Genomic DNA, 9,885 nt, shown 5'->3' with positions numbered 1-9,885 from the left:
TATGGCAAAATAGACCAAATAAATCGTTCATTTAATGTTCTTAACTGATTATTTAATCTCTATAAATAATAAGGTTTGAGCTCACTTTTCTCTCACACTTGTTGTGGGTTCGTACCTAACCAACACGGCCGGCCACGTTTAATTTTCCGGGTACTTTTTACGAGTACTCTGGAAATGAAGCCTGTTTGCCTTTATATAATAATTAATAGTATAAAAGTTACTTTTTAAATAGCATCTCAAAACAATGTGACAGTGCCGTAACTAGGCAGGTACAACAGGTGCAGCACCCGCACAGGAGCCGGATGGCCGAGCAGTCAAGATGGCAGCCTACCGCTCTAGAGGCCCCGGGTTCGAATCCGAACGAGTCGAAAAATCCCCAAAAATTCCTGGGAAATTTTCGACCCGTTTGGATTCGAACCCAGGTCCTCAGAGTGGTGGGCTGCCATTTTGACCGCTCGGCCATCCGCACGCTGGGAGGGTGTTCAATAAGAATCAGTTTTAGGATCAATTTTGTTTATTCAAGCTACATTTTTCACCTATTTTTGGACAATATAATAGTTTATGTAGAGGATATGGTAATGACATACTCAGGCAAAAAACTTTAAGGCATAAACTCAGTTGTTCATCAGACTATTAATATTTTCTAGTAATAACCTCGATATAAATGTAAACGAAAGCCTTATTTAAGGCAAAACTATGGAGACCAATAGAATATTTTGTTTTCTCAAAAATACCAAATTAACACTATCAAAAAGCTTTAGTTAAGTCCACAAAAACACTTGCTACAATAGTTGTCAAGATCTTCAGTTCTAGTCTGCTTGTAACGCAGCATAGTATAGTGTCAACAGATGACGTGTATTGTTTTGAATCTATAATAGTCCTATAAGAAGTACGCTTTTAGTGATTCTACGTGAGGGGATGCAGCCGTGGCTATGCACCAGAGCCCATGAACTTTACATTAAGGAAATCAGAAAGAAAATTATTTTAAACATTTGCCTGCTTTCTGATTGGTCAAGAGAAACTCACATGACAATATAGCGCCATTTTATGATCAAACGAAGATAAAAGCTATTGTGACAGGAACAAAATAACAGGAAGAGAAAGCAGCAATGACAATAGCTTTTATCTTTGTTTGTCCAATACTTTTATAAATTGCAAATCATTTTAACACAACAATATTACTGTCTTGTTATATCATCCAGTTCATCTATTAAATTTTATACAATTTTTTAATACCGAGTATTATCCACGTGTGTTAGAAATATTTTTAGTATTAATTTTATTGTATGATGCTGCCATATTTCACTGGCATTCACAATTAAGAATTTACTTTATGTTCATTTCACGCTTATTAAATTTAGTTATCAAAACAAAACTACGAAATTCGTAACAATTAATTTCATTTTTAGTTTCGTTTATATTCATTTTTACTGATGTAATCGACATATATAAATCAGTTTTCGAATATTAATAGTAAACCGGTATTAATAAGTAGTCGTTGACCATTCTCTCTTCCGGGAGAAAATCAACGACTACTTTGCTAGAAATACTTCGACGCATTCCGCAATAGTCCCTTCTTTCTATGGGACCAGAGGTATGGTGGCATTTGTACACAAAAATTACACGATACCGTTAAAAGGTTAAAAGTACGAAATAATCTGTATGTTTGTACTTATCTTTTTCCCGAGCTTACCTGCAAGTAAAGATATAATTGTGTAGCTTAAAAATTATAACTCGAGAGAATAACAATTTCATTGTTTTAGTTATGTTCAACTCTCAAGAGCAAAATTTCTACAGTTATAGAATTATTATGTTATTGTACAAGATGTTATTTTAAGAGATTAAAATTTTTAATCATATCTTTTATAATCAGAGATGAAAGTTTTATTAAACTGTAAATTAATATCATCATGTCGTTTGACAATATTCGAGTATTGATATTCTACAGAAATATAAGAATAATTTGAATAGAATAGGTTTAAATTTCTTGCTATATTTCACAAAGAAATAATGATAACATAATATAAATAAAATAAAATCCGGTACAATAAAAATAGCATTATCATGTAAATGTGGTAAAAGGTTCTTTCCGAAATTTGAAATAATATAAGAATGCTTTTGAGCACACTTATGCTTTATTTTCACTCATCCATATTATTAATACCCTCCTTAGACTGAACTGTATCGGAGGTCTCTGTTTCTTCTCTTTTCACGTTTTATCTGCCTTACTACACCAAACATTATGTTATATAAGCTTCTGACAGGTATTTCAAACTTCATGAAAACAAACTAATATTCAAATACTAAATACAAGTACAGTAATTTTAAAATGAAAAACAAAATTAATAAATCATACAGTTGACTTGAAAATCTAATAATTGTTCGATGTTATTATTACAAAAACAATCGAGACGATCGTTGTATTGTAAGGCCGTTTATTTCGGCCTTACAATACAAATTTGTAGTTTATAGAAGTAGGGCCGTAAGATTTCGAGTGCCCGGGAGCACGATTTCGTCTGACGTGCAACCCGAAAGCTCGAATGCAAGGATTCTTAACGTAGTTACGATACATTTTATTACGGGATCGCTAAATAATTAGCGCCAAATATACCACAAATTACACGCTCCGTCTGACCCATTTTGGAGTGCATTAAGCTCTCCTCGGAGCCAGGTAGGTATTACGGAACGAATTATAGACCCGGAAACAAATAGATGGACGAGATAGACGACGACCTAAGAAAAAGGATCGACGACGTAACGCTGGTGTTTGCAGAGAGTGGCGAAAAGATGGAAAGACATCGAGGTTTTTAATCCACGACCCAACTGTATTAAATGCGAAGAAGCACGAATATTTGGAGGATTTTGACGATTTCATTACAACACATCCTTACAAACACCACTCTCCGTAACATTCACAACTGAGCCATTATTTAGTTTGTTCGTCGCATCCAATCATTTACATATCACGCTTCGTTACAGTAAACGACACCGTCACATAACACCGACACCGCTTCCCGAAATCCAACCCCTAGGTCCTCGTCCTGGGAAGTGGAAACGTCACTCGATGTTTTCGAGTGGCGGCTAAAGGGGCTCTGGTACATTGGATATATACACACTACAGCTGTCTTAATTAATCTTCTCTGAGCAACTTTGTCAACAGAGAGGTAAGATTATTTGCAAAATGCTAAAACTTTTTAAAGATATTTTCTTTGAAGAGCACAGATGCTGTATTTAAACTGTTTCGAAAAAATGAACGAATCATTTAATTGTCAATAATTTCGATTTTGGTATTAAGAATTGATGGATGATTCTTTTACTTTATTTTTATGGTAAACAGGAAAGCGGCTCTTCTTATTCCCTCTTTATAAAGAATATGAAGCTGAAAGTAAGAAGACAAAGACTTTTGTAATGTAAATTTGTACTTTTTATTCCGTACGACCGGGACCGCAGTAACGCACGAGCACATTCACCCGTTGCCTTCTGAATAGCCTAGTATCACTTCTTGTTACTAATAGTCTTTCTCTGTATCTGTAACAGTGTATTATTTCTATTGAAATAAGACTGGAAGCATTGTATCTAGTTAAAATTCGCATTTTTAGAAAATTTCCTTCATAAATAATGTAACTATGAACTCCATTCGAACAATGCCAAATATAAATAAATTATAAATCCACAAGGAATACAATTTATATATTACAGAGATTTTTATAATTATTGTATTAATTTATTATACAGTCGACCCCCCTATAACACTGGTGATTACTCCGTTTTATGTGAATTTCATGTTGTACGAGTCACTTAGATTTTATAAATACGTGAACCGTTCACAGCCGAGCAAACGTATTTGTAAAATCTAAGTGACTCGTACAACATGGAATTCATATAAAACGGAATAATCAATAGTGTTATAGAAGGTCAACTGTATTATATAACTAGCAGATAAGCCCGGCATTTCCGGTGCAACAAATAACTGCAAATATTAAATTATTTCGTACTTCAACCCTTCTATTATATTATATTACTTGATTTATATTTACAAAGGTTAACTGATGTAAGAGTTTATCACACCGAGTGACCAATGTAACACATTTAAAAATTCTTTAAATTGCTCGCCGGTAACCTCGTATTATGTAATTTTCCTATTCGAATGCCACCATAACGCCTGATCCCATAGAAAGAAAAGATTGTTTCGAAAGGAGTGAAAATTAAGCAGTATCAGTGAAATTTGGGGCAATGAGTCTATGAGTTAATAAGGGGAGATGATATCGGAGAGAAGCGGGATGTTCAGGTTTGTTTGTTTGTTTGTTCTCTATACACTCCTAGGCCGTTTGAACCAATTGCTACGAACTTTGCAGTTTCGTTCAGATGCGTCTAACTTAGATCATGTCGTACACCCGAAATTATCAATTAATTTCTGTCTACAATCGATTGCCGGCTTTAAATGTAGCGTTATCTATTAGAGAAAATTTAAGAAAATAATGGACTAAATATTCTTACAGAAAAGGATATAGCTTTGAAAAATATAAATTACATTCACTTAATTACTACGACAATAATATATCGAAATAGATGCACCATTACTGCAACACGAAGCTCCTGTGTGGTGTAGTATTTTGCCCCCGTACATCATACTTTTCCTGTTAGCAATAGAGTCGTGTCGTTCATCTATCAAACTCCTTCAAAGGAAAATTTTGAATCGAAATAACAACGTCGCTTCCATTCCGAACTGGAAGTTCGTATAAGTTAATCTGGCCTTCCTGTTGCTAAACTTTCTACCTTTGTTCTCGACTTCCATCGAGATTAAGGAAGAATGAACAGATCGACGGACGAGAAAACAGTCGGAATTTATAGGTCTACAATCTTTTTCAATTTGCAGCCCAATACATTTTCTATAAATGCAATATTTACGAGAACCTACTTCCCACGTAGTATTGTATTGTACAATGTATTGCCAACATTTAATGTTCGTTATATATTTACACAGGTTATCACACAGGTGCCCAATTTAAGACATTAAAAATTCTTTAAATTGCGTACATTAGAGGATTAAAGAATTTTTTAAAATGTGTTAGAGTGGGCAACTGGTGTGATAAACTCTTACGTAAGATAACCTTTGTAATTATAAATCAAACACAGTACTATAATAGGGCTCATAAGGGTTAGAAGTACGAAATAATCTAATATTTTTAATCTTTGCTGTTATTTTTTGCCCGGGCTCATCTGCCAGTAAATATGTATTTAAAATATTAATAAAATAGCAAACATAAAACGTCTGCATATTCTGATTCATGTATGTTATATTCCTATTGGTGATATATAACAGGAAATACCAGGAGACAAAAAAAGACTCTTTATTGTCTCCAGACATTTATCATACTCACTAATTAAATAGGAAATATAATGAAAATTATATGCATTAGATAGAACAAGAGATAGAAAACGTGTTCTTTTAATACAACACAAGTAAAATTGCAGTTGTTATTATTACACTAGCAACTATTTTCATACGTCATACGTAAGCAAAAATATTAATCTTCCGTAGTGAATCACATGTCATACGGGTGGGCCTGTACAACGAAAATAGACAACTCTAATTATTGCGCCTTCTGATGTAAACAAATAAATATCCTTAGATGCTCGTGGGAGGTTTGCCATGGGTGGAGATGGTGGAATGGCACATTTCTTTAAACGCACGTGATGCCACCGAAAAACTTTTGATTTCTTTTTTAATCTACATCGAATTTAGCATAGTGTTTTGTTCCTTATGTTGTGTTACCTGTAATATTTTAGGCTATATTTAAATTATTGTACAGGCATATCTCGACTTACGTCGTTCTCCTGGAACCAATTACCGACGTAAGGCGAGGTATACCTGTACTTTGTTAGTTTTTATTTGCAACACTGCAGAAAGTCTAAAATTACTGAAACACGCAGTCCTCCGCAAAACCTCAAAACCAACTTTACTAAATTCTATTTGTATATCGAAAAATCGAATGTGCATTATTGTGGAACGGTCACAATTTCGGATTACATGTTTTAATCGTATTTTATTTTAAAAACACACGTGGCTTTCGATTCAGAACGGAAGTTCCCGTATAATTAATAGAAATTCCGGCCCCTAAGCCCTTCATATCCGGTCTCGTTTTTCATCTATCTTAACTCCATTATTCATGCAGTTAGATAGGACGGACGGACAGACAGACGGCAGTGGGAATGTATAGGTATGCAATTTGAATTCATCCCAAAAATATATAAAGATTAGTTTTTCATTGACGTCACGTAAGTTTTGTAAAGAAATGCTCCATCTGCCTCTTTGCACACACAAAAAAAACTTATAAAAACCTTTAAATATAATTAATTAAATTATATTTCAACATCCGAACCCGTGACTAATTTAATTATACTAACAAGTCAAAGTAATAAATTGAATAATGAGTCATTTAATTTCCCTACGTAGCATATACAACACGCATGTGACAGACACTTAACCTCAGACCCGATATAGCTCAACTTCCAACCCGATAAAGCGCATTCGAACTTTGTATTGGGGGAGCGGGGTCAGTTCGCTCGAAGCATAGACATGTCGCTACGTCTCTGCTGTCTGCTGGTGTTTGTCTACCTTACAGCAGCCAATTATCAACCAAATTGGGAATCGTTAGACAGTAGACCCCTTCCCGAATGGTTCGATAAGAGTAAAATCGGTATATTCCTTCACTGGGGATTGTATTCTGTACCTAGCTTTGGATCCGAATGGTTCTGGATGTACTGGAGCGACAAGACACCCCAGTATATGGAGTTCATGAGACAAAACTACAGACCTAACTTCACTTATCAAGATTTTGGCCCTATGTTCACAACCGAATTTTATGATCCGGATCATTGGGGCGAGATATTTAATGCATCAGGAGCCAGGTGAGGTTTATTTTTATCTCAGTTTAACTACCTACACGTTTCTCCCCCTATACAATACCATAACCAAAACAATTCGTCATCCCCCTTCTGTGTATATCGCGAACCACAGTTTGGGAGAGCAAAATACATATACTAGATGCTTCGAAGTAATTACATTTGTTTTTATTATTATAATCATACTTGTAAGGGATTTAAGCCCCATAATGAATAATAAATTGACAGTGGTTTTATCATAGTGACAGAGATTTAAATCTTTGTTGTCTATAAGGTTACTTATCAAGTTCCAAAGTCTGTGTTAATCAAGTGTTAACTGTGTTATTAGTAAATAATATTTCTATAATTGGAATAAACAGAGTTATTTGGCATGGTTGTTAGGAGTATTACTCACTGTTAACAGGTTTGCTTTGGATTATTTTATATTACTGCAATATAGTTTTGTGACATTTGTACCAAGAATGTGTATCAGAAAACTAGTGTTAAAATCAATGTGCCAAATTATTACCTTAATAAATTATCAAGAAGTTAAACTAATAAGATGCGGCAAGAGAAGGGCAGAAAAACTTACTGCTCCGTTGCCCCACTTCCAAATATCCAGAATGTTTAAGTGTTGAGCAATGTGAATAATAACACATACTTTCATTTTCCAAACCAATTCATTCTGTCCGACATGATTGCCAAATAACTTTGTATTATTTAATATCCTCGATGGAACCATGATAACGAACGAGGTAGCAAGGTGACTTGGCTGCCAAATTGGAAGGGATATTAAAATATTTACAGAGATATAAGTGTGTTGAATATAAAGAATTGAATATAAGCATGTTGTCACCATACTTTGGTTTGACTTGGGTGCCAAAATTTTCTGGGAGGGTCGATGTACTTGTTGCTACCGACACAAATTAAGAGTATGCACCAAGCTCTGTTTTATAAAGATTACAAGCTACAAGACATAATATTTGTAGCTTTGTAGCATGTACTTTAGGATGTTACTGACAATAAGTAACTTTATGCAATCAGGTTTGTTTATGACTAGTAGCATTTAACATGGCCCAGGAACAAATGTAGTACCTAAAAGAAAGGAGACACTGATGACAATCATATTTTTCTTGTTATATAACACTTTTATCTTTCAGATATGTTGTCCTTACAAGTAAACATCATGAAGGATTCACAATGTGGCCTTCCAAATTTTCCTGGAACTGGAATGCCATGGATTTAGGTCCTAATAGAGATCTCTTAGGTTTGTAATTTTATATTTTTTAAACTTGAAATACCAATTTTTAAAATTTCCTTACTTCTTGTGTTTTAGGTGATTTGGCTAAAGCCGTTCGTAAATACAAACATATGCATTTTGGAGTCTACCATTCGTTGCTAGATTGGTTTCATCCACTTTATCTGACGGACAAAAGTAACAAATGGACTACTAGATATTTTGTTGACGTAAGTAGGTTCTTATTATTTATACATATGAGGGTCGATTGATAAACAGGTTTCTGTTTATGTAAAGTTATTTATTTTGATTGTACATGTACACTTTTCAGCATACTGTCCATTAAGGTATACAGTTCAAAAGCAGACTGTCAAGTTTGTGTACAATTATTGAGCCACTTTTGATCCCCTTTGTTTTCATTGTGTATAAAGATGTGTACAAACCTCGATGATGCCTTTATCCCCCTCCCTTTCTGTTGTGTACAACGTTGTATTTTTCACAATCCCCTCCCCATTTAAACTGTATGCATAATTAGTGGACCATCCTGTGATTTTTTTTTATATACTGAAACAGCACAAGAATTTTAACATCAAAACAAAGTTGATCTTACTGTGAGAACCGAGGTGGTAGAGCGTCAAGCTCCTCCCCACTTATTGGCGGCTCTGTCAGAAATGGCTGTATAGGAGGGCTAAAATGTGAGTGGTGAGGGAGAGTGAGATCGTGACAAAGTACTGGCTCTACTCAAGAATGACACAGTATTTAATATAAAAATAACGTATTTAATTATCTAAACTTATACAAACGAATACAAATCAAAAAGGTTACAATAATGGAATAATTCGTCTAATAAGACTCTAAAACTAACTAAGATCTAACTCTAAAGACATAAAGCTTAAGCTATGATCGAGATAGTGATGAGGAACGAAGAAGAGAGAACATCAAAATGTGGATAGTTGATTAACTCACGGATTTCCGATCTCATTCTATGGGACATGGGTAAAAACGAACCCGTATTGGTGGTCCTTTCCTTTCAATCAGGTGATTATGGCGGGAAGGCAGGGTTGTGACAGACAGAATGGTGTCTCCCTGATGTCCGCGGTGGGTGTCTGCCAGCTGTGTCTGTGCTGCTGTCTGACTGGCTGTGTCCGCTTCAGCTGTCTGCCTCGAGGTGCAAGTGCGACCCCTTCTTATACACGTCCCGGAGGGACAATCATTGGGGGAAAATCTGATGCCATTGCCTTTGCGGCTAGACTTGTTTACGATATTGTGACACTTTCCCATCATAAATTTGACAACAGCTGTCAACTTCCTAAATTAATTACCACAGGTGGCTAAGATCAGAACATCCGTGCACCAACGGGGTGATGATTGTGTTGACGTTTTTGTTACTCTCTACGTTGTGACAGGTGGAGATTCTTGCTAATTGGCTACTGATTTGTACATTATAGTGAAGGTGGAATTGGGTAATCCCCTGTTGCGAGGGGAGAACTTTCAAAGACGTTTAGGATGACTGAGGAAGTCTAGAAGATCACCTTTCGAAGTGATGCAGTACTCTGAGGAGGCAAAAGGTCTAGCTTCAACAAAACTGGAGGAAGAAGGAAAATAATGATGAAAAGAATTTTATAACGTTTTAAGCCTTTAAAACTCCCAAAAGAGTCTGAATCCTCACATTATGACATATCCTTTAACAGTACTTTTTGAGAAGGAAAAATCTGGTGCCAGATCTGGGTTTTAAGTGAGATGCAGAATCATTTGTGATTTTG

The 9,885-nt window shown here is 35.2% G+C and overlaps 1 protein-coding gene across 1 annotated transcript; it reads left to right on the top strand.

The window, feature by feature from the left end:
* Positions 1 to 6,471: 6,471 nt before the first annotated feature.
* LOC111615223 (tissue alpha-L-fucosidase-like) lies at positions 6,472 to 8,428 on the top strand. Its single transcript, XM_023356633.1, has 3 exons — positions 6,472 to 6,912; positions 8,046 to 8,152; positions 8,222 to 8,428. The coding sequence occupies exons 1-3, from the start codon at positions 6,581 to 6,583 to the stop codon at positions 8,392 to 8,394; spliced, it is 612 nt and encodes a 203-aa protein (XP_023212401.1). The 5' UTR covers positions 6,472 to 6,580; the 3' UTR covers positions 8,395 to 8,428.
* The last annotated feature ends 1,457 nt before the right edge of the window (positions 8,429 to 9,885 follow it).

Source organism: Centruroides sculpturatus, unplaced genomic scaffold, assembly GCF_000671375.1.
Source record: "Centruroides sculpturatus isolate CEXI.00-Female unplaced genomic scaffold, Cexi_2.0 scaffold2387, whole genome shotgun sequence".
In the NCBI taxonomy this organism is placed as follows: domain Eukaryota; kingdom Metazoa; phylum Arthropoda; class Arachnida; order Scorpiones; family Buthidae; genus Centruroides; species Centruroides sculpturatus.
This window is presented reverse-complemented; position numbering and strand designations above follow the sequence as displayed.